The sequence below is a fragment of the Manacus candei genome, unplaced genomic scaffold (assembly GCF_025592945.1).
Source record: "Manacus candei isolate 608988 ecotype Guabito, Panama unplaced genomic scaffold, ASM2559294v1 h1tg000063l, whole genome shotgun sequence".
NCBI lineage: Eukaryota > Metazoa > Chordata > Aves > Passeriformes > Pipridae > Manacus > Manacus candei.
Genome location: NW_026138111.1, coordinates 2,731,982 through 2,757,801, shown reverse-complemented (window position 1 = coordinate 2,757,801; position 25,820 = coordinate 2,731,982). Strand labels below are relative to the sequence as shown.

The 25,820-nt window shown below is 41.6% G+C and overlaps 1 protein-coding gene across 5 annotated transcripts in view; it reads right to left on the bottom strand.

Moving 5' to 3' along the window:
- The window catches only part of PIK3CG (phosphatidylinositol-4,5-bisphosphate 3-kinase catalytic subunit gamma), a 35,177-nt gene extending 16,994 nt beyond the window's left edge, over positions 1-18,183 (bottom strand). Inside the window, exons 1-5 of one of the 5 annotated variants that reach the window (XM_051805109.1) lie at positions 16,330-18,182; positions 11,238-11,476; positions 8,002-10,017; positions 3,812-3,877; positions 3,482-3,707 (exon numbers count right to left, since the gene is read on the bottom strand). In XM_051805109.1, coding sequence (XP_051661069.1) covers positions 3,482-3,707; positions 3,812-3,877; positions 8,002-10,005 — 2,296 coding nt within the window. In that variant the 5' untranslated portion in view covers positions 10,006-10,017; positions 11,238-11,476; positions 16,330-18,182. Of the gene's footprint in view, positions 1-3,481; positions 3,708-3,811; positions 3,878-8,001; positions 10,018-11,237; positions 11,477-15,796; positions 16,105-16,329 lie in introns of those variants that run through there. The other 4 variants (XM_051805111.1, XM_051805112.1, XM_051805110.1 and 1 more) reach the window with 4 other exon arrangements.
- Positions 18,184-25,820: the final 7,637 nt, after the last annotated feature.

The following is a 25,820-nucleotide window of genomic DNA, read 5'->3' as shown; positions in this document are numbered from 1 at the left end:
AAATACTTTGTCTTATAACTGACAAGAAACGCAGACAGACTTGTGGCTTTTGAACTCTTGGTAAGAGACAATACAGAGGTACTGCATTTCCTATCCTCCTAAAACTGGTTTCATATTGCAGCCCTGTTAATCCCACATTCCACTAAGAAGAAAATTTGCTGCATGTTTATATGAACAAGAATTTTACTGTTCATATCTGAACTCAATCTTTTAATTCATAAAACTTCAAGCTTCTGAATCTTCAGCTCAGAACAGTACAGATTACACAACATATGAAGTACTTTGTTCATCTCAGCTAGCAGGTGTTAGCAGCATAAGCAATACACTGGTTATTACCCTGCATTAGGATGAAGACCTGAACACTGTTCTAAAAGAAACTGTAGCTACACAGCAGAGGATGCATATACATGTTTGAGTAATTTTGGAGATAAAAATTAAAGAGCAAAAAAAACTGTACTGAGAAAACTAGACACGGACCTGGATACTTGAAACGGGATCATAATCATAGAATCATGGATTAGTTTGAGTTGGACAGGACCTTGAAAGGCTGTCTAGTCCAACCCCCTGCAACGAGCAGGGATATCTTCAACAAAACTTGCTCAGAGCTCTGTCCAACCTGATCTTGAGTATTTCCAGGCATGGGGCATCTCCATTTCCCTGGGCAACCTATTCCAGCGTTCCAACACCCTCATCATAAAAATGTCTTCCCTATGCATAGTCAAATCTACCCTCCTTTAGTTTAAAGCCATTACCCCTTGTCCTGTTGCTGCAGGTTCTGCTAAAACATTTGTCCCCACCTTTTTTTATAAACTCCCCGTAAGTACTGCAAGGCTGCTGTAAGGTCTCCCCAGAGCCTTCTCTTCTCCAGGCTGAACAACCCCAACTCTCTCAGCCTTTCCTCACAGGAGAGGTGGTCCAGCCCTCTGATCATTTTTGTGACCCTCCTCTGGACTCATTCCAGCAGGTCCATGTCTGTTCTGTCCTGAGGGCCCAGGATCTGGACACAGTGATCCAGGTGGGGTGTCACAAGGGCAGAGGAGAGGGTAGAATCACCTCCCTCAACCTGCTGCCCACACTGCTTTTGATGCAGTCCATGATACTTTGGCTTTTTGGGCTGTGAACGCACATTGACAGAAAATGAAGACAGTTTAAGAGCTGCTATCAAACTAAGAAAGTCAAGCCAAAAGAAGTAGCCAAGAACTCACAGAACACAAATGTTACACAAACTACAAGGTTTTAGAAAAGAACTACCTAGCAGTGCCTGGTGACCATTTTCTTCTAGTAAAAAATAAATCTGACAGCAATACCCAGGAGCTACTAAGTAGACTTTATAATTAGACACTTTTCAAAAAAACCACCAAAACCCACAATAACCAAACCCAAACCAATTAACCAAAAAACTAAAACCCCTAACAAAATCCCCTCCCCCCCAAAAAAACTCTCACCTAGGTTGTAGTAACTTGGGTCATGAAACAGCTATCTAAAATGTAACTATATATTTCCTAGAAAAATGTAGCTTTACTTCAGTAAGTCTCCTCATTGTAATTACTGTAATTTGAAAACTGCAGGCCAACTAATTGAAGCAAACAAAGATAAGGAATTAGCTGATTTTAAAACACAAGCAAAGGCACTTGCTAAAACAATTTTCAAGTTGATCTAGCTTAAGAACAAGGTGTTATGCATTTTAAGAGATGAAACAGCTGCACAGACACATTTCTGGGAAACAAATTATCTAGCACAGTGGTGATGAAAGCAGATAATCCTGTGAAAGATGTAGTATTATTATCTTAAGAATTTATTTATTTATTATTACTTGCTATGTTCAAATATAAGCAAAGAGATTACATGAAAAGTTAAAGAAACAGTTTGACAGCATGATTGCTACTAGAATAGTATGGGCTTAACAGGAAGGAATTCACCCTTTAAAAAAATCCACAAACACTGGAGGAAGAAACATACATACAAGAATTAGATTAGACTGCATGACAGAATGAAATGAAACAGAACAGAACATTCAGACTGAAAATATGAACAATGATGAACATAGAAATGGCAGAGCAAAAAAGAAGCAATAATCTAAAGAATAAATTTTAGGATATACATTTTTAAAAACATAAGAAGTAGAGGGGGCCTGTAGGAAAAATTATGTCCTCCATAATCTGAGAATAAATTACTTGTAGAATTAGTAGGACACTCCACATTTTCAGGAAGCCTTATTCAGTGAAAGTGTCAATTATATAAGTCATCTTTCAATGTTCTGCTGTACATTACATACAAAGATTTCTTTAACTTCAAAACCTCGTGGGTGTTAATGTGATTGCTTTCTCTTGAAACTTTTCTTCTTTGCCCACATATCCTTCAAAGATAATGTATTATGGAATCCACTGCTGTTACAGACATGTACATCTGCAAGGATGTAAAATTTCTTTCCAAAATACGGAATTCTGACTAAATACATTTAGGTTATGGAGTATTTTAAGATAAATTTAGGAAGTTGATTAGAAACAATGTTTTATATGGGGCTTCAGTAAGCCACTTAACTCACACTATGTGGTAACATAACAGATATTACATAATATATTGAAGAATAAATGCATATTTCCTTCAATTTTCTTTTGAAACACCACCACACCCACTTCTGTATAGCCAGGGTGGAAAGGCTCTCCAACCCAAGGAATTCCTGGCCTGGAACATCCCATGCTGAACACCCAGGAAGAGGTGGTCTCTCCACAGCTTTAAGAGCTTTAATATTATCATATGTCTTCTTGCACTTACCCCCAACACCAAGAAAGTAACAAGAATGAGGATAGACAAGCTTTAAGGGAAGTTGGGGGGGAAGGTGGGTAAACCCCAGAGGTAAGCAGGCACTGCATGATCCTATTGTGGCTTCCAAAGCAGTGCTTCCAAGAACTAGAAATAACAACACCACATCCACATCCGTGTCTCACGGATTTGAGGACAAATGCTCCTCAAAGACATGCTCGGTATATTCAGCCCTGATCCACCACCAGCTTCTTTCATGGCATAGCAGAAGTGGTACTGGAATCCTCCACCATCTTCTTGCCAAGAGTCTTTTAGTGAGAGCTTAGGGTAAGGCTGTGTTTCTTGGTAAGTGTCACTTTTTATTTCCAGTTGATATTTGTGTCCTGGATTGTTTCTTTCTTCAGTGCTGGCATTCAGCTAAGGGTTATGTACAAGAACTTAGCTGTTTGCCAGTTGCATGGCATGAGGTTCAAGAAGATAAGCCAAAGCATGGGAAAGCACTGGGTGTCTAGAACAGTGATATTCTTCCCCTTCTGGGGGAAGAAACTATTAGTGGTTCAATCATTATTAGCTTACACACATATTTTAAAAGAAAATTACGCCCTTTGACAGTAATTTATCCACAAATTTTCTAAATAAACAGTGCTATCTAGTTTTTCAAACCCAAAGAGAAAAAACCAGTAATATTACCAACAAAGAAATGCCTGTTAGCAAATACCTTGAGAAGTAACATCATACTTTTCTGCAGAAACTGATTTTATCTCCATTGTGACTTTGTGCAGCAATTCAATAACTTGAACCTGCTTCATGAAGTCATGCAGCATTGCCTTCCCACAGCCCCTGAGATAGGCCTCGAGGATGACCGCAAACCTCTGCTGGTAATGCATGGACTGGGCAATCTCGCTTCTCAAGAACCAAAACAAGAAGTGACCAATTCTTTTGTTCTAGTGGTGAAGAAAAATACTGCAATCAGCACACATTTCTTGACAAAGGGTTTTAATAATGCCAGCAACTTCAGCGTAAGTTGGCTGTATTTTGAAGTACTTACCCTCAAACCACGTTTGAGCAGAAATCTGGCCAATGCACTGTCATGATATGGCTCAAATTTCACAGCCTGAGTAATACAAACAGAAGGCATGTTATTAACACATTTAAGATCCCAATGCACTTACATGTATGCTGACATCTACAGAATACACTGCTGCAGGAGTAGAAAATGTGTAACAAAGCAGGTCTTTTCAAGGCTTCTCTGTATCTCATTCAAGAAGCACTTTTTCTTTGCAACAGGTTCTTTTCAGGTTTATTATTAATGTGACAAGCAAGGCATGGAGTATCTAACCAGTGAGGCTGACCTGAGCACATGAAGGAATGTGAACAAAACAACATCATTCCCAGTCTGTAGAAAAAGCTAGTAAGATCAGGAAACAGTCTGCAGTCTGACTGGTGCTGAGAATGCTTGAAATTTTTACTGCCAGATGAAATAACATATTTGTAATAATTCTTCAATAAAAATATCAATAATAAAGTAATGGTTTTGGACAACATCTGCTACTCTGGGAGTAAGGCCCCAGGGTTCACTGCTGGGTTCTCCAGAAAGCATGGGATACAGGAGCAGCTTCTCAGAGCACCTATCTGGCCTTTAACCCCTAAACGAATCACAGAATCATAGAATCAACCAGGTTGGAAAAGACGTCACAGATCATCAAATCGAACCCTTGATAACAGAATAAAGGCTCTGATACACATCCTGTACTGATGCAGTACAATTAAGAGGAAGACTTCACCAGAGCTTTTTTTTTTAATGACTCTGTGAGAATAGATGTATTTTTTCTCTTCCAAAAGCTGCTCCCCTCCACCCAAGCCCAAAGACATTTCCAAGCTACTGCCAAAAAAGCGTGTGGAAAAAAAGTCAACAATTCTTTTCAAGTGTCAGCATTGGAACTTTTTTGCTGTTATTCTCTTCTTCAACCCAATAACCAAGTGAATTGGTCTTCCAGAAAACTATCACACTTCCAGATACTGGGCTGTGCCAGGGAACTTCAACTCATTTTTCCAGCTACTTCTTTTCTGTTGCTTCAGGAACTCAAGTTTATAGGAGCTTTGTATTAAGGTTAATGGTGGAAAAAAAGTATGCATGTATATCCCATGGCAAGAAAAAATAAATAAGATGCATACAATCTCTGAAACAGAGTCAGAAAATCCTGTCATGGACTGAGGGGATTGGTGAATGGCTTCAGGTTCTGGAAATAGAGTGCCAGGAAGCAGCCTGTAGGGAGATTAAGGGAAAACAAAGGGATGCGCAGAGAGCTGGGTGCATGTAGTACGCTCAGCTTTCAGAAGCAACTAAGTATGCAAACCTCTAGCAGTAGTTATTCAACAGAATATAATGGCTCTTTCAAGATCGTTGCAGTCTGCAGCTTGCAAAGAAGCAACCAAGCCATCAGCAAAGGTCTGCTAAATTCATCAAACGAATCATAGTTTTATAAACTCTTAAAAGTGCTGTGGCACACAGTTGCTTTTTTATTAACTTATCAACATGATTTCTGAAATGTTAATCTTCCTGTGGGTTTATTCAACAAGAACTGTCTTGACTGTCTCCGCAATACGGCTCCATTTCCCCAAACAACTTCATCTTATTTAGGAAAGATGATAAGAATTCACAAGCATAAACTGGGTTTATGATATATAGATCCTTTTATTTTGTATATGAGATTAGGAGGTATGAGGGGTTTTTAATAAAAATTAATTTTCACTGCAGTAAGGTGCCCAACAGCAATAACTATCACATAAATTCAAATGGATTTGCTTACAGTTCCAAGGAAGCCTATTAAAAACCTCATTCTGGTATATACTATGCTTAATGTTCTCAGTGCATATCCTTGAAAAACAATTTAAGACTGAAATACAGCCAAACAACCAACATTGCTCCAAAACAAAGCCTCCTCATTAAAGTTGCAAATATAGTTTCATAAAATAATATTAAAAATGTATTATGAGCATTCTTATCAAGCTGATGTTTTAGAAATAATTATTTTCAAAAGTCAAGCCCGTTTTTCTTTTTTCCTCACAAAGTCAAACATCAACTTTTGCACAGCAACAATAAAAGCTGGCCATTAAAAGATGTCTGCTGGCACTTCATCAGGTCCCTGCACATATCCTTTGCCTTGTCAATTCAGCACAAGAGCTTTAGTCACTGCCATATGCATGAACTGTAGTCGTTAGTGTTCATCTTACAAAGGACTCTGTTGCATTTTAACTATCCTATCCATGTTCTATCAACTGAACAGAGAATGACAGACCATTACAGGAAGCTAAATAGGTTTATTTATGGTGTGGCTGCTTCTATTTGGTATAAACCTGGGGGGAAATAAAATGCTTGCTTGATTTCTAAGGGAAGGTAAAATGCAGGTAAAAAGAGGGCAATAAGCCACAGAGCTTTCATGAAGGCATGCATTTGAAAGGTGATGACCATTTGCAAAATAGACATTTCGGATGTGTCCACTGACGTAAAGGAATGGCTGACATCCATTCTCTGAAAAACGTAGATTTTTATATACATTGTGGTACCAAAGCTTTCCTGCAGGATGCTGACAGCCTACATTCCACTGTTAACTGAGAAACAAAGACAAGGATAGCAGTAGAGAGGTGAAAGTTGGAATCTAGCATTTTTTTCCTTTTTAAGGATAGTAATCTGTAATTTCTTACATCTCTTCCTAAAAATGACACAGCTAAGTTAAGCCACTATGATTTTATGCTACGGTACTTTATTTAACTTTTAGAGAGATTTATTTTTTTTAAAACTCACCAGATTTGTACTTTCTGAAAACAAACAATTTCAAAAACAAATGGAAAAAACCCCAGTACTTCCTCCATTCTCTCAGGCATTTGGATAGCAACCAATCACCATCCCAAACTCCTAATTTGGATACCAAAAAAAGTGAATAAAATTGCTGAGCCACATGTAGATAGCAAAAGCTCACAAGCCAAGCAGATATATATAGCAGCAACTATGTGGGAGGCCCAATGAGGTAACCGTAGCGACTCGTTTGGTTAATGCAGAAGTGCATAAATTCTGCCTAATCTTCAGATAGGCAAATACAAGGCTAGAAAGGTTTTGTTTAAAGTACTACTGATGTGCAGCAAAATCTGAGCTACTAACTTCCATTTTCCTGGGAACCCAGGTGCTCTCTGAACCTGCAGAAATTAAAAGCCCCATCCTGCAGCTTCCCCAGCTGTAGCTGTTCCATTTCTATTTTCTTTTGAATTTTGAATGCCAACTTTGTCCTCTGATTTTCTGAAAAAAGTATTTCCTGCTCCGAGGGACGACAGCCTTTCCACGCAAACCAGAGCCCTGCCAGGTGCAGAAAGCCTGTGGAGCCTCATGACTTCAGGGGCCAGGCTCACCAGGAAGAACACGGGGTTACAGCTTTCATCAGCCACCAGAGGAGAGGAGACTTTGCTGCTGCCCAGTGAGGGCACCGCGTTGAGAAAAAGCAACCAAACCAATTTTCACGTATAACTGATATGAACCTTCCCAACGTTTCATCTGGCAGATCCACATACAAAGCGCTTCAAATCAATACAGCATTGCCATTAAGCCCACAATTTTTCACCCAACTTCCCCAAATGACTTAATCTTATTATGTAGTCCTAGCAACTCTTTAATTACTTTCAAAAATTTTTTTGGAAGCTTCTAGATAAATTTGGTCCCCTTAACACAACAAGACTGAAGTCTGCAACATACTGTTTAACTACACTGGTGTTCTTGACCTAAAACTCAACACCAGATTTTTCTTCAGGCCTTGCCCATGTCAACCTCTGCCTTTACTTTGTTTCTGTCAACACTCTTTTTTCTAAACTATTGTAAAGTCGGTCAACAACTCTTCAGTGCTGTGTGATTCAGACCTGATATGAACAAGATTAAAGACAGCACAGTTAGGATTTACTCCCACCATAGCTTTGCTGGAATTAACAATTTTCAGAAAAACTTACTACTGTAAACACAAGATGCAAACTGTAAGACAAAAGGCAATTATAACACAATTATAACACAGAAACAATGACACAAGCAAAACACAAGAAGTAGAAAAGTATGTTTTGTGTTAACCTGGTTACTACCAACTGCTTTGACTAAACCCTGAAGACTTCAAACCCAGGGATTACTAAAAAAATGGAAATTGTGATGGGGTATGCAAATATTCCTGCAAGGCAGAGTTCAAGAATGCAAATTTACCTTACCTGCACAAGCTGTAAAAGATAATGAAGAACATCATCATCTTCTAAACTTTCCAGTTTTTGAACTGCCATTGCTCGGACATTTTCATCTGAAAAGTTACAGTCCAGAAGTTGCATTGTGAGTCCAACATCTAAAGTGCTCTGATCCCAAACCTCTTTTTTAGCTAGCAACTGGTATGTTTTGGCCACTATTTCTTGTTGTCCCCATTTCACAGAGCTAAGCAGCTTAGGATATGCCTTGGGGTGCTTTACGCTTTCATATCTGAAGTGCCACAACAGTTCTTTGTCCTCAGGAGAAAGTGGATTAAGCGGGTCAGTTGCTATGATCTCTTCAAGTTGTTTGCGAAGCTGGTTGGGCATTTCAGCTCGAGTCCTGTCCCCTTGGGGGTCTGATGCTATCCTGTGCTTGGGCAAGGCAATTGGGTGACAATATCTGTCCAGCACAATAGAGATAGCCATTGAGTTTTCTTTATCTGGGTTAGTTGCTGATGTGAGTTTGTCTGCATTGATACTTCCTTGTTCTTCCCCCTTGCCTGGAATTTTCCACATGTGGAGCACATACTCCCCACTTCGTAGCAAGAAACGGTGGTCTATCAACAAAAGATTTACATAATAGAGAAGCTGGGTTTTGCATTTTGTATCAGAGTTGGAGGATTCATGTGACTGAAGGTTCGTCTTTGTGGAAGGCCCCTGTGCTTTGCCACAGTATATCTGAAGATTCAGAAGTGCTCCTTTAGGCAAATCCTTAATTTTGATATCAAACTCCAGCCAAATATTCCATAGAACCTCCTCAGTAAAAGGCTTCGATGAAGTTCTTCTCTGTGAAAGGAGCTGCTGCCCATGTTGAATGTTAGCTTCCACAAACACGGTAAGATCAGTATTTCTTGGTAAAACTGGGATATCAATGCCAATTATTTTCACCCTAAATTTCCTATTGCAATCCCACAATGAGATAGTGAAGACTCTCTCGTGGTCTTTTCCGTCTATTGTCAATTGTTCATGGTAACCCGTAACTCCTGTACAGTCATCCACCAAGGGCCATTCTTCCTTCTGAACCTCATCCTCATTCGGGTCAGGGGGATCGTCTAGGACAAGGTGGATTTCTTCCCCATTCTTAAGGCACTGTCTTATCCAGTGAAAGTCTTTGACTGGTGTCTCTCCAGTAATGTACTCATCTCTGCCACAAACCCTGAGAACAAAATCCAGTTCGCTGTGATCTTCAGGAATGTCCATCAAAGATTTTTTCTTTGCCATTTTGGTGAAAAAGCTGTGAAGAATCATATCTGGAGTGTCATCTATTGACACTTTAATTTTTTGACTAGTTGTTCCCCTATGTATGATTATGAAAATGTTATTATTAGTGATCTTTTTAAATAAATATTCTGGGAGTGGCTTAGATGTAGTCCATGGGTGCATTGCATACAATTTAGGATCTCTGCAGGCTACCTCTATCATTCGTGGAGTGACTAATCTGCGACGGGTAAATTCTAGCTCATCATCATGCACGTTGCTTACATCAGTGACATCATAACCAATTAAATCGTTAAGCTGCCGCTGAAATTCCTGAACTTCTTCTGATGGTTTTTGTTTCTGGACAACATAAATCTTGCCTACCTTTTTCTGTAACACTTTCCAGTACAATATGCAGTCCAGTGTCTGCAATACTTGGTGTTTATCATAAATTTCATACCACTGCCCTTTCTTCTGATACTGCAGGACAAACTGATCCGGGGTGAATGCATGGTAGAAGTCTGTGGTTTGACTCATCTCTATTGCACGCATCCAAATCTGAGCCTTCATTTGCTCAACCGTACAGTTGCCAGCTATTTCAAGTAACATCATTTCTGGTACTTTAGTATGTTTATTGCTTGTAGGTAAAATGAACTCAATGGATATCAGTTCCATTGATGAAAAACTACTCGATGTACAATGAGGTTTCATTCTTCTTCTCCTTCGTTTGTTTTCCTCTCTCATAACAACAGGCTGTTCGTGATCTCCCAACTCCATGCCAGAAGAAATCTAGCAAAACATACAAATTCTTGATTACTTTTTCATTTACATTTATCTTTAATTTTTTAAGTCTTGCTAATTAAAATCGTAGGCCACTCAGAATCCTGCCATGTATACACTTATCGTATTTCTGCTTCCCCTTAATTTCTAGTCACAAATACTTGATTTACATGGATCAACTCAGATGTAGTCTATTCAATTCAATACCAAATATAAGTAAAAAAAAAAAAATCAACCCTACAATGATTAAATAATTAAAATGGAGCTTTTAGACATCCTTCCCAGATTTTACTGAGGATAAGCAGTCTGAGTGCACGACCTCCACATTGATTTGTTCTTGCTTCTATTTGATCAAGCACTGATTCTCCTGCGGCCTCATCTGTTTTGATGGTGCTGATGTTAACACAAGTGGATTTACATAGAAATCAAAAGACACACTCCTGTGTGTGAACAGAACACGATCTCACTGAGCTCCAGGAATGGCAGAAAGTAACAAAAAATGCAATATTTGCAGACTGGACAGACATGAGCTTATTCCCAGTTTCCACTGCCTCTTTTAACTGATGAGCAATCAGGACTTCCACCTAAAAATAGCCCTTAGGATTCAAAAGTCAGGAACTATTTCTGAAGAGAGGTATTTAACATGCATCTAAATACAAGGCTAGTGTCCTTAGATATGCTTCTTTTGAATAAATCAATTCACCAGACTGATAACATCTATCCATTTCCAAAGTACACACTTCCAGTATGAACTAACAGTTTATTACAGAAGAAAAATCTCCAATGCCTATTTATTACCCTATACATCAAATCACACCTAAAACAATATCAAACATAAGTAGCCTACCTTATCAGCATTCAGTAAACAAAATATATTGTTGCTCTCAGTCAATCTCCATTGAACAATATTAAAGTGGAAATTATTCATCGAGAGCTTGAAAGCAGAAAACAGTGCTGATCGAGCACACTCGTACAAGCCAAGCTACCACAACATACTGAACTTCCTTTCCAAACAACACTTTCTACACAGAAAATCTTTCTCTTACTACTGGAGAAAGGTAAAATCGGTGTAATGATGCCTTAGCAGATAATAAAACAAGCAGATAAAAATGTAAAAGTTTAAACTGAAGCAACACAGCACGCTAACTAAAATTCCTTTTTCAAGTTCCGGAACGCAGTGACTGTGGTCACACCACCTCTGTAATGGACAAAGTAGAAGGAAATATTACCTGCTTATAAAACAAAGGCTGAATTGCCAAAGACGACTCATTTGTTTCATTTTTGAAGTTCCTATTTTTTTAGTGGAAGATCATTCACACAAAAAGTTTCTTTGTTTAAGCTGTTCTGCTTTTCTTGCTTGCCCTCATATCCAGATGCAAAGGAAGTGCTGCACTTACCAGGAAGGAAGTTTTAACCAAGTTGCTTATACATATGATTGCTCATTTTAAAAGAAGTCAGAATGCTTTTCCTGTTATAAGAGTAAAAATACACCAACAGTACACCAATTTAACATACATGCATAGAAGACATGCTTGAATCCTTTTAAAAATAGCAAAGAATAATCTGGGCAATAAATTTAATTAATTCAAATAAAACATTTAAAACCAATACATTTTTGAGAGATTACTTTATATAAATACCAATACTTTATAAATACCAATACTAGATAAAAGACAACTAAATCTGCAACATTTCATTACTTTTATTTTCATGGGGACAGCTGTTTGAGGTTATCAACTTAAATTCACTAGAGTTTTTTAAGCCAGTCTCTGTATAGGCATCACGTGGATGTTGTATCTGCCAAGGACCGTGCATGGTAACCTCAGCAGTAGAACTGCTGGGCAATTTTATCCCTAGTATTTTTAACTCATTCATTTATGATTACAAACACATAGTGAAATCCACTAGAAATGATGACTTAAGATTCGGGAAGAAAATAAACCATATACTTCCAACTCTAAGTCTTGTGGTTAACTACAACCTGAAGAGCTGTTCCTTTACTAAAAAAAATGCCCACAGGAAAAATTATTTGGGAAAACGCTCAAAACAGAAAGACAAAAAAAACTCTAAGTGTATCCTTTTTCCTTACGACTCTTCCAGTGAAATACTGACCATTTTGAAGAGCAACAAGTAGTTCACATCCTACACTGGTACATATCCTACAAAAATTATGAAGAAGGAAGAAAAAAATAAGAAATAACTGAAAGGTCATTTAACAACAGTGAAGTGGTGGTGCCTTTTTCTTTTCTTTAACATATTCACACTTCCTATTTGTAAGACATTTTTTATTAAAAAGTGAAAAATAACCCTCCCTCTGTGTTGGTGAAAAAATCTGACAGCCTCTTACATGTCTCCAATGTGCCATTCCCAACCTCTGAAATTAACATTTTACAGGGGTTAAAAACCAGAAAAATGCCCTCCCCCATACACACAGCTCTTCTTTCTCAGAGAATCATTCTGCTTGGCAATCAAGATTGATTTGTTTTTAGAGGATATTTTTCTCAGGAAGTGAGTTTGGGGGAAACACACTTTGTCGCAGCTCCTTTTACCTTATAAAGCCAGTATTTGAATTTTCTCATGGCAGCGGCGAAGTTACCCTGAACATTTTGTCACTGACGTGGAACCTACTCATCTTGGCCAAGACACTTCCAACACTCATCCTCCACCCATGTGCAGCCTGTCAGCATTCACCAGCCACAGTCTCTGTGGCATCTCAGCACTACACACTGTGTTCCTCTCTCACATTGTATAATTTCTAAAATGCAATGTAGTCACATATTTTTCTTCATTTAAACATAAGCAACCGGCATCAAGGGTTTTTTCATGCCAACAGGTTGCATAGATTTCTTGCAAACAGCCCTTGTTTTAAAGTCATTATTCTGTCCTTACATAAGTAAATCTGGACTCCTTTCAGTTTCATCAGGTTCTGCAAATCTAAGAAAGCTTCCAGATTTAAAATGTCCTCAGCTTGCTGCTATGTGCAATGCACCAAAGGATTAATTTTTCAAACACATATACAACAAATAGTCCATCTTCTGCTAAGCTCTTCTAGCACTACACCATAGATCGAGACCATCAAGACAATCAAAGGCTATTGGGATCCAGTTTTTGAGAAAATGTGTTTTAGGACTTTTGTTATGTTATTATACTATGTTATTGTATTATTCCATTTCATTGTACCCCTATTTTATGCCTTTGCCAGTTGCTGCTGCATTGGAGTATAGATATACTCCTCCCCTTGTTCTCCCTATATGGTCCTAGTTTGCATACTCCGCCTTTGCTCCTCTCCAGTTACTCCCCTTGTTCCAGCAAGTTCTGCTCCTGCCCTATAAAAGGCAGGAGCCATGTTAATAAAGTGTTCCATTTTGCACCCTACATTGAAGTATCCAAACCCTCATTCCTATTGGGCTGTCGGGGACGCTGAGGGCCTGTTTCCCACAAAAGGCAGCATCTCTACCTCATGCAGCAGAGAGCTATGCTGCACAATGCGCAACAAATGCAGCTCTTTCACACTCTCATCCACTTACAAAGGCAGGTAGTGCAACACAGTGAAAGGTTCAGATATTCCTCCCCAAATTGCATCAGGATACAACACAAAATGCGTGGCACTTCTATAGCTGCCCTGCCTATACAAGGCTGTCTTTTCTCCCGAATTCATTTGAGCTCTGACCTGTCATGTCTAGTCCAGCCCAATCCAATCTCCATCTCCAGTTGTACTCTGGTCCCTTTTCATTAGCTTCAGAAGGCAGCTCTTGGAGAGATGATTGCCTCTTATCCATCTCTGCAGTGACAGACATAAAAGTGTCCCCATCCTTAAGGTGACACCAAACTATATCCATTTTCTGCTATTCTATGTGTTGGCAAAACCATCTTGCCTCACGCATATGTGTCATAAAACTTTGACGTTAAATCATTTAAAATAAGTTCCTAAAGCCTTTGTCATGCCAAAGCTTTACCTACAGTGTTGACATTTCTATATGTCTACTGCAACAACACCCCCAAAAAAGGGGGAAAAACCCCCACTTTTTTATTTCTAATTCTAATGAGCCTCATCAACCTTGAATATCCCTGTATTAAGAGAACTGTCCTATCACTGGTGCATAAATCGTGATGCGGTGCAATGGAGCAGGAGGAGGTGGGTATGTAGAAGGTAACCAAGGCAAGTAAACAGTCTTGCCTTTGTCTCCAGTTTGTTCCTATGTCTTCACCCAGGTCAGCAATCTGACCATAACAAGAACAACAAAAAATTTGGTTAATTTTCAGCTGGATCAGTTCCTTTATCTGACTCATCACTTGCAGGAGTGGTAGGGCAGTGAGGGAAGAGAAGGGAAAGGAATGGAGCCAGTACAGTTAAGATGAGATTGAAACATGATTCACAGCAGAATTAGGAGACAAATTAATGAGTAAACTTGTTAAATGATTTGAAAACATGGGATGAAAGGCGCTTTGAAAAGACAATGCAGTATTATGATGAATTACTTCGTATATTCAGCTAGAAAAAATTTAGGATAGCTGTCAGTCTTCACTGCTCTGTTAGGCCTGCATTAAAGTTCTGCTGGTTACTATTACGCTTATTCTACATTAGCTCCTGCTTCTGCTTTAATCCATCATGTGGAAACCTTATTTTAAAATTATTCTTTTCACTTTAGTGTGAACTCCTTCCCAGACAACTTAACCTGCAAGAAAATAAGCACTCTCTACCAGAGTAAGAATTACCTCATGCATACATTATGCCAATATAATAATCACAGAATCAACTAGGTTGGAAAAGACCTGTGAGATCATCGAGTCCAACCTTTGACCCAACACCACCTCATCTACTAGACCATGGCACTAAGTGTCACATCCAGTCTCTTCTTAAACACCTCCACGGTTTTTATGTTCACAATTTTAGACAAAGTTAACATAAAAAATAAGTTTAACCCCCCCCCAAACTATCATGACACGATCCAAAGCCTTCCGAGCAGCATACTACATCTACTTGCCTGCACTGTCCTGTAGCAGGAGATAACTTTGCATTTGCTGGACAGGAGGACATCTTTCCTACACCTTCTGGTGATCCAGTGCTGAACTTTGCAGGTAAGGTACACCGCCAACATATTAAGGATGAACATAACAACAAAACCCCACTTTGCTCAGTTTGTCAGATCCTCTAGCAGCTACTAGCTCTCATGGGAATTACATCAGTGCAGGTTCCCATTTGCAAGTAAACTTCACAGGTAATGCAGTCACATTTCTCATCAAAAAGTATACAACTCAGCAGATACAGCTTGGTCCGGAGGTAGTTAGTCAATCAGACTGCTATTACAGCTGTAGCACTTTCAGGCTCCTCCTGCCTTCACTACAGACCTTTGCGTATTTTGGTTTCTACATGAGTTATCTATTTGGGGCCGATTCTGGAACAAACAGTAACTTCTGTCCAGCTCCGAAAATTTAGATAAGGATTTCAGCCAAGTTCTAGTTAACTGGCGTTACACAAGCCATGGATAATCTACCTTCAAAGCAACACTTCACAGAGTTTGGAAACACGGAGATGGCAGCTATGGTTCCCGCTGGGACACGCTCGCCATTTGGACACTGCCTGTCCTGTCAGTTTGTGCCCAACGCTGATTCCCAACACCGTGATCTGATCGAGACCAACAACCAGCTCCCGAATGCCCTCAGCTATTATTTCAGACGATGTGTGGCGCGGTTTTATGGTCTGCATGTACCAGACAAACACAAGAGGCTACTATTTGCTGGATGAGGAAATACCGTTATTTACTGTTTAAAAGCGGAGCTGACTCACAGATCTTAAGACCCAAGGGAACTGCTGCCACTGTCTAGTGTGATCATTCGCTTCGCATTGTTTCAACGTTCCAGCAGCTTCGTCTGGGGCTTTTCCATCAAACTCCGTAACTCCTGTTTGGGCCATGACGTGAGGCGGGACCGAGGCCCCGCGGGACCGGGCAGCTCGGGGGGCTCAGCGGCGCCGGGGGCAGCCGGGACCGCGGGGCGACCCCGACCAGACGCACATGCCCTGCGGGAAGAGGCCCCGAGCTCGGGAACGGCGGGATGGAGCCGGGGTTACCTCCCTTCTTCCCTCCCTCGGCTCACCGCCCGAGCCCCGAGATGGCGGCCGGCGCCGCCCGCAGCTCCTGCGGGCGGGCGGGCGAACCTCGCCGCGCCCGGACCGCCGGGGCCGGGAGCGCCCTGCGGCGGGCGCGGGGCCGGGCAGGTCCGCCCGTGGCCGCCGCGGGGAGCGGAGCTGCACCGCCACCTGCGAGCCCGGGCCTGCGGCAGGGCCGGCCTGGGGCGGGGTCCGCCGCGACCCCCCGGCACGGAGCTACTCACCGCAGCGGCGGCCCCGGCCCCGGCTCCGGACAGGTGTTCGCCTCAGCAGGAAGCAGCGCGGGCCGGGGGCCGGCGGGGAGGCTCCATGGCCGGCGGGAGAGGCAGCTCCGGAGCCGCCGCCAATCACACGCCGGGCAAAGAGGGAACCGGCTGTGGGGCCTCCCCGCCCCGCCCGGCCCCGCCGCGGCCCCGGGGCACCCGGCCCTGGCCCCTGCCCCCGGCGCGGCCGCATCAGCCGGAGTGCGGACAGACCCGCCGGTGGCGTGGAAGCACCACAGCCGCGGTGCGGGTTTACTCGTCAGCACAAGTCATGCAGGATGTGCCCTGGTGTCAGTACAAGCAGCAAATCCCCCCGGGGAGGAGCTTCCTGGGTATTCCTTGCCCAGGGCCCCGCAGCCGGCGTGCCCAAGGCACTCCCGCAGTGACCCCCGGCTGCTCGGGCTGCGGGCAGCTCGTTCAGGGCAGGGACAAATCAGTTTGTCTAAGCTGCCCCTCTCCTTTGGAATATTTTCATACTGTCTGACTAAACGTCTTCTACAGGTTAAGCATCTTGCTTATTTTTTTTTAAACTACTTTTTTGTTCGAAGTTGCTGTGTTATTGTTTTTCTGCTATTTTCCCATCTCCAACCTGGGCAGTCCTGGATCTCTCTTTTTAGGTCATGTTCTTGAGACCTTCTGTGATTCCTGTAGCTCGCCTCCGGGTTCTTGCCAAATGGGCCACATTGTTTTTGGAAAGCACTGCACAAAACTGGACATAGTAGTATTCCAGCTAAGGCCTTGCCAAGGCTGCCCACAGCAGGAGGAATAATTCATCAGCCTTAGGGTGCCAGGGCTCCAAATGCAGCTCAGGAATAACCATTCACATCCAATTCAAACAAACAAACAACTCCCCCTCACCACTCTTTCCCCACCCCGGCTGCTGTCTGTTTGGCTCTGAATATGGAGCTGAGCGTTTCTGTCTCTGCAGCTCTTTTTTGGAATGAACAGCAAAACTTTCCATGATTATGTTGAGATTTTTTTTGGGCCAGATCATGCAGTGAGTGTCACAGATGAACCCTATATGGCACAGAGTGCACACACTCGCCTGAAAGCCATGTTGACATAAGGTCACATCTTCAGGCAGCACTGTACAAGACCACAGGTTGCCGCAAAGACTACTATTGACTTCCACAGAAAGAAAATATCAGAAGGAAATAACTAGTATGTTACACATACAGATGCTATTATAAAAAGTTGGATAACTGTTGTTATAGCATGGATGGATTCATTCAGCTTAAAAAATCATTTGCATGACATTAAGAATCACAATACCAGCCTGAAGCAGCAAGTATTTGAGGAACTATTGTATAAACATGGAGTTTCTAAATGAATATACATTATACTGAACTGTGGCTATAAGGAATCATAACTCTGTGGTGGCCTCAAGTTCCTCAAGTTTTTACAAAGGTGAAAACAAAGCAAAAGCCTTTTACAGCTATCACGTGATGTGTGAGCAGCATAGGGGAAACACAATGAAGACTCACTTCATGCCTGATTTTTCCTCATTCAGTGGGTAATATCTGTCAAAGAAGTTCAGCTTTGCACAGCATGTGTATTACTGAATGCTTTAAAAGACATTTAAAAGCCTTATCAAAATAGGAAGTCTTTTTTTGTTGTTGTTGGCTGGATCCCCAGATGGATCACTCTGGGAACACAAGTGTAGCCAGTTTGGAGACTAATCCTGTTAAAATCCATGGACTTTATTTGGGGATGCACAAACATATGGAGATTTGAGCAGCTGAATAAAAAGACTGTCATTTGTCAAAAGATAGTTATAGAGGGAATAATTTACAGCCAGAGCAAATGACACGTTTCATGTTGATTTCAGCCAAAATTGTGTAACATATTTTTTAAATAGCTATAAATCAACATAATGTTATCTGCAATGCAAGAATAAATTATTTTGCTAATTATATTTGAGAAAGATCAGTAAACTGAAAATCTTTGTCTTTTCAGGGTTAAGTTAATAAAATACTAAATTTTTGCTGTTAATCTTCAGCTTGTCTGTATATACACAATTTTCTTTATTGCCTTTTTTGGCAAATCAAGTGATACAAATTTTCCTGTAAGCAAGGATGCTCTCCTTCTAGGTTGTATATTCTTTGGAAATACACATTTTAACATTATTTTATTCCTATTCATTTCCAAATGGGACTTAAATCCTTTCTCATAAATTATCTGTTCATTTGTTGGTTTTGAGTTTTGAGTGTTTTTTTTAAGTCAAAACCAGCCTGTACAATAGCTTGAAATGCATACTTTACCATATCAAAAATGGAACTTTAGAACAGTCAGGAATACCACAGCTTAATGAAGGAAGGTGAAGAACATAATTTGATATTTAAATGAAGCTGATTTAATCAAAATTAGTTATGCAAAGAAGCAATCATTTTGCTAATATAATCTTGTGGTGTGCAGTCAAAATGCAATTATTTCCTTTATGTTCCAGCTGTAATAAAAATATGACAAGGAATCACTGTCATGATCTTAAATGGGAGTTTTGGAGGTTGGAAAAATGTAAGATGGTATCTCTTGTGTCCTCTGCACAGTCAAACATCAGTTTTTATGTTCTTTGATGGAGAACTGCGATGAAGAATAACAGCCACATTAAATGCTCAGCAACAACTTTATGTACTGACATATGTTGGAACTGGATATGATAGTTCTGTTGTCATTGACAAACTGAGTTCATTACAATTTAGGAAACAGTATCTAGTAGTTTGGGTTGGATTTTATTTTCTATATTGCCAGCAGAGAAAAAAAATAAATGCAGAAACTTTGTAGATCTTATAACAACAAAATCAAAGCGTGCTTGCCTAGTTCCAGCAATAGCTACATTCAGTTTTGTAATTGCTTCTTTATGTAAAGAAAATGGGAAAAACACATTGTGGGATACATTGTGCATCCTCTTGGAATGGTAGGTAGCTTTCTCCTTTCTTGGAGAATTTATAAACTGGAATTTTCTAATTGGGTGTGAACACTTTATGGTGCGTTCAGTAGAGGATTTAAAATAAACAGACAGAATCTCTATCTTACAGCTCTGCTGTGAAAACTGATCTTGTAAATATGTGATCAGTTGTATTGACATAATTGCTGTTGATTTGTCCATATGCACAATCATATGGTAGCTTTGGTATCAAAAATAAGTTTTTCTTCTTGCTATAACTTGCCAACAAACAGAACAGGAGTGAGATGAATTTTAGTTTGGCTTTTGTGTCATGTTCTAGGTGAGGTAGCTGCCTGTGTAAGGGATATAACTGATAGTTAAGTGTTGCCTGCAGATCTGTCCTCCATTCATAGTTTTGTCATGGGAAAGGCAGCTCTTCTTATGCTGGTTCTGGGTCATGGCTTGGGGAAGCAGTAGAAGGCTCTGGGAGAGTAGACGGGATCCAGAGAAGAGCAAATTAAGAGTGGGCTCTTGCTGCATCCCCTCTGTAGGGATGCCAGCAGGCAAGTAAGTCCTCTGTGAGATGTCTCCATCGTGAACTTGGGTTCCAAGGGAGAGGCTGGGTCCAGGGGAATCTTAACATCTGCTGGGCCTGATCCAGAAATGATCTCTATGAATCTCTGTAGGCAGAGCAACGTCGGGAAAACTCTAACAAGAAAAAGGGGAATCTTGCATATCTCTTTGCCTTCTCCTTCAAGAAATACCCGCTCTTTCCTTTTCTCCTGATAGACTGTTACTCATGTGATCGAGATTCTGCACGAAATTCCTCACTTCAAACACCTTAAGCTTTGCAAACAGGAAACAGCAGGTGTTCGTAAGCCTTCAGAGGTACATCTGCTGAAGACTTTGTCTCCTATTTTATTGATTTAGGCTGTTATACTTCAGAATAGGTATTTAAAGCACAGGGGTGGGAGTGCAAGCTGTTTCCTCTGTACCACATATGTACACACATCAGCCGAGATGTAAAACTCACGTAATACCTCTTACTGGCTTGAATGCCTATTTTTGTCTGTTCATATGTGTATGAGTTTGTCAGAGAGAGAGTACTCCTCGTGGCACCAGAGTGTGTGTAAACAGATCTTTAAGATCACTGGTTATTCTAAAGGGGTGGGGAAACTCAAAAGATTTTGTGGCTGCTGACAGAGGTCTCAATATTAGGGGATGTTGATGCAATATTGCATCATCTTGTGGTGTTGGGACTTGACAGAGGAAATGAAAGAGGTCAGAAATAGAAATGTAAAGAAAATGAGTTCACACTTCCAACAAGGCCTCTAGTCTAATATCAGTATATTAAGTACTGTTAAATATAAGGTACAGACAGGAATTCCTCAGTCTCTGAAAGTTTCTGACACTGAAAATAATTAGTCTAATTTGGCAATATGTTATGAGGTTTCTCTAGACAAGCTCTCTGAACCGTGTTGCTATGTTATCTTCCTGTCCTGATATTTATTGCTCTTAATCTTTGAAAATTTGCTCAGTTGTGTACTCATTTGTTGGTGCATCCTCCTGTCTATGAGGAGGTAAATATATTTACACTGCACAGGACTTATGTAAGGCTAGACTTTTATCAGAGAATTTCTGTATTTTTGTTGTTGTAAATGAGTAATGTAAAATGGTTTCCCTTTAAACTACCTCATTGCCTCTCCCTGTATATTGAAGTAACATATCCTTCAGACACAAAACTGTTTCTTACTGGAGTTTCAGGCACCCCACAGGCTAATTGATCTGCTGTCATAATACTCAGGAATACTGAAAAGACATTCAAGGAGGAATCTATTTGTTCCACTGAGTTTAGTTGAATACAAATTCAGCTTCAGAAAAAGCTCTTTCCCAGCCTGATCTCTTCTGGAAACACATCCTTAATCTTCTCAAACAGCTTTAACAGGTGGCCTCAGCAGAGTGTCTGGATCACCACATTTGGGGGTTTTATGGGACCGAATAAAAGAATTTTGTTAAAAAATACTGGATCCCTTGTACAGGAAGCCTGTGAGGAGGACTCTCTCTTTCAGGAGGAGGCTGGGGATCCTGTCTGGGAGCTGGGGACCCTGTTGGGATGTCAGGGTTGAATCTATGGCAGCACTGCACATACAGGAGACAGTACCTCATCATACTGGTAGCTTTTTTAAATAAACACCTTCCTCACATTGAAATATAGAGCTTCTTTCTTTACAAACAAATCAAAGCCAGCCAGCCAACACAACCATAATGAGTAAAAAGCCAGTTTCAGACCTTGAACTTTGCATATTTTCTCCCTAGAAATAGAAGCTAAGTAAAGCTGTGAACTAAAACTTCCACATGGGAAGTGTCAACCCTTACACACAAAATGAGGACAGCACTATGCTGTAGATATTAGTGCTTCACCACACGTCAGTCTGATCTGTATAGATGGCCCTCCATTGTCTATGTCAGCCAGGGATGGTTAAAGACAAACATGGGAACATTACTCAGATACTAAAAAGCTGGTATTGCCAGACATCCTGTGTATTTTAGAATTCCCTGAGTTACCATCACAAATATTGCATTATCTATAAAATGCATGTCCCCATATTTCCCTGCTAGCAGTGGAAAGCCAGGCCTCTCCATCAAACTTTTGCAAAGCCTCTTTAGTCTTTTGCATTTCACAGCATGAAGCCTGAGCTATTCAGCAGGAAGGCAGTAACTGCTGCAAAGTGCTGGTCAGGATCTGGTCTTCCCACCCTCCCTGTGCCCAGAAAGTAAGCTGTGACTTATTCTCCCCTGATCTGCAGTTCTGCACCCCGAAGCCCAAAGGGAACATAACAACGTCTGCCTGGCCACCACGATTCAGATGGAGTCATACCACCTCGGGTATCAGCTAGATACCTGCTACACTGCCTAGGTGTGCTAGAAATTATATCTCCTATTTCTGCAGTTAAAATGTCAGATGGCCAGATCATGTTTTCCAAGGCACATAGGACACCTATCCCAAGTATGTTGGTCAAGTTAGGCCAGCTTGCCTGCATGCAGCTATGTGGCTGAAAACAGGCAGGGCATGGCACTGGATTTCTTTGTAGTTGTTCACCTGGCTGTCTCTCAGCTACTGGACAGACATCCCACAAGAATAATCTCTTGAGCAACATTCAGAGTCTCTTTGATGCATTTCAGAAGCTATGGGAAGTCTTCCTAAATTCACATAATGAGGCAGACATGCAGGAACCTTCTGTTCCATCCCAGCGGGGAACAATTGTTCTGTGGGCAGGTGATGTTCTTTTCCAGTATTTTTTTCCATGTGTCTTCAATAACAAAATGCTTTGGCTGAGATGGTGTGATTTTCCTCCCTGAAGAGAGTGTCCTAGTACTGGATAGACCAGATGTTGCAGTGTTTCCACAGTACAACAAGTACCCCCAAATATGTGGTAAGTTGGCGTGAATAAGGATATAGAGATGAGGGACACACAGGAGGATACTAGGGAAGCTGGTCCTTATGAATGAGGCTCAGTGCTGTTGAGCTGGCCCTGAGGAAGGGAGACCTGCTGGCACAGGACTGCATGGTCCCTTGGATGTCACCACCTGTGCAGAGAATGGGGCTTCTCAGACTTTCCTCCAAAAGTGAAGTCTGAAGAGTCTAATGACTACTCTATCTTGACAGACTGAGCATTGGAAATGGCAACCACACTTTGATTAATAATTTTCCATATTTTTGCCTCTGTTTCAAGTAATTGGCATCACAATAGTTGTAGATGAAAGGGACATTTGAAAAGGTGTTACTGGGACTTTAGGAGTTGAGGGTTTGCATCCAGGAGGTTGCTAATGAGGGGAAGCAGCCCAGAAGACCGTGGATTGACTGTTGCGTGCCCATTACATGAATTGCCTGTGTTAATAGCTCAGGAAGGAACAGTATTGGCTGAGTTAACTCAGTTTCACTTGGATGAACAGTAAGATACTCATAGCAGTGTCCATCTGCTAAGAGTGAAGGCATGAAACTGATTGATCTGAAATCCCACATTCAGCTTGCAAGATGCTCCAGGACCAGTGAGGTGAGTACCATGAACTAACCTTACTGAAACTTATGACAGATAAAATGTATGGAGGCCAATGACTATACAAGCCATTTTTAACGAAAATATTATTTAGGTGATACATGGTCCATGCAGAGGAAAAAAAGATATATTTTAGGGTTCCATATAGTTAAGGGATGAAAGTGCAGACCCAAGAATACTGGAAGTCCAGGAGGGATTGATACAGGGTGCATACAGGGTGCACGTGCAATGGTGGAAATATTTTTGTTCACAGTCATTTCAAAGGAACTTGGCATTACCCTGTTTTCCAGCCTTAATTCTATGAAAGGAGTACAAAAAGAAAGGATTCTTTTTGCTAGTGATTAGGGAGGAAACCAGCTGTTTGCATCTGAGTTAGTCTGATAATCTAATTTAACCAAATTATGTATATTGAAACGCTGTGGAATTTGAGATAAGCAAATCCGTCACAGGTCCTGCAGTCAAGGAAAAGAGAAGGTCTCGTGTTTGATGTGCTTGGAAAGATACATGTGCAATTTTTAGCAGTGTAACTTGCCAGCCAATTGAACACCAGTCCAGATTCAGCCCATGAAAGAGGCTTTAGATCAGCCTTTGGAGATGTAGACCTATCTATGAGGAGTACACAGCTGGCATGAACCCAGACCTTGCAGCTGATCACAAACGCCCTCTGTGACATCCCTGTGCCAGAGCTTTGGTACCGAAGCTCTCTGACCTGCCATCCCCCCCATGGACACGCCCCTTGCTCCCACTTTTCCACTGAGGCGATTAAGTGGGTCACCTTTAGTGGGCACGAGCCTTGGACCTGGCCCTCCCCAGCCATCACTGCCCTGCTACGGTGCCACAAACAGCGGCATCACTGGCTGGGCCAAAGGATGCAAAGCCTACGGAGTTGCTTTGCGAATGCAAAGCCTTGGGAGTCGCCCCTTCCTTTTGCCCACCTGCATCACCGCCCGCGGGTGTGACGTCATCCCCCGCACGGCCCGGGGTGGCATTGCGTCACGCTCCGGGACAGAGACCCTGGTGCAGTGGGGACACCTGCTGGGCCATCGGGAGCATCACCGGGGCCTTGTCCCGGCAGTGTGACAGCCAGAAGGGCTCTGGATTTCTGTCTTGGCCTCTCCCTGGCTCATCCATGGCATGTGGAGAATAATGTTACTCACCAGAGTTACCCATGGTTAACCTGTAGTTAATCTAACCCATAGTTACTTCATTTTTTTCAGTCATTAATATCTGAAGTAATTAAAGATCCTTAGGGTATGGAAATACTAAGTATTGTGTGTGTTTTTATGGAAGAGAGGTGGTGACATGATTTTGGTGCATCTGTGCTGCAAGTACGTGTGTCATCCAAAATGAGTGTTAGCAGAGCTTTCACATCCCACCCAATCATCAGGTAAATTGTGTCAGGTAAGCACCTAAATCCAGTTCTGGACATCCAGTTCTCGGCAGAGAGGAGCAGGATGGGAAAGAGAGTGACTTCTCTTGCTGAGGACAGGCTCCATGCGAGAGCTCAGTCTGTCAGAGGTGCTGTGCCAGAGCTGCCTCCCAGCTGCCCACCACATTTTGGGCCGAGGCTTTGCTAGAGCTGAACAGACAGCTTGGGTTAAGGAGCTCAGATGGGGACCTGGGATCTCCAAACACTTTTCAACTTGCCTCTGCCAGGGGTTACAGCTGGGGGTGCCTGGCAAAACCCACCTATCCAAGGGTGCCACATAGACCAGTGAGGCTTCTAATATCTTAAGGACATTAACATGTAGGTCTCTCTCACACACAAGGTTGGTCTGAAATTGGCCCCGAGGAATATGTGTTGCTTGACAGGGTGGCTGCTGATGCTGGGGTTGGCTCAGGCCTCCTGGCTGCTGTCATCTCCCAGCAATGTAAATCTTCCTGACTCCATTTTAATTTCCATTTTTTTCATCTTTCTGACTTCCTTTTCTGCAAAATATTTCCCTTCCTTATACACGTACCCAGGAGCATAAGCACTGCCCATGCTTTTGTTGAACCTTTCCGTAAGTCTGCACTCTCCCTTCCCTCAGCTGCTCAAACAGCTACATTTGAGGAACTTACATACTGTCTTTCTCCTGCTGTGTGAACCAGATAGCCATTCCAGGCATGAAGGTCTGCATGAGTGATATTAGAAATACTGAGCCAGCCATGTGTGATGTCAGGCATCAAATGGAAGCCTAGCCTTTTTCCTCAAACCCTCTGCTTTTCTGCAGCCATCTTCTCTTCCCAGCTTCTCAGGTAAAAGTCTTTGAAAACTCTTAAATGAAAGCTGCTGTCACTTCAGTTGTTGGACACAATGGGATATCTATGACAGAGTATTATCTGCCAGAATATCATCGTGGAACATGGTAAAACTCTGCACCCTCACAGCACCAGCAGATCTGATGGGTTACTGATGAGCCAGCTTCTATTGTAGCTCACGAGATAATAGTTATCCCTATCACAGGAAAGCAGAGTCCAGGACAAATTATTAAATTCAGATGTAAAGATTCTAGTGA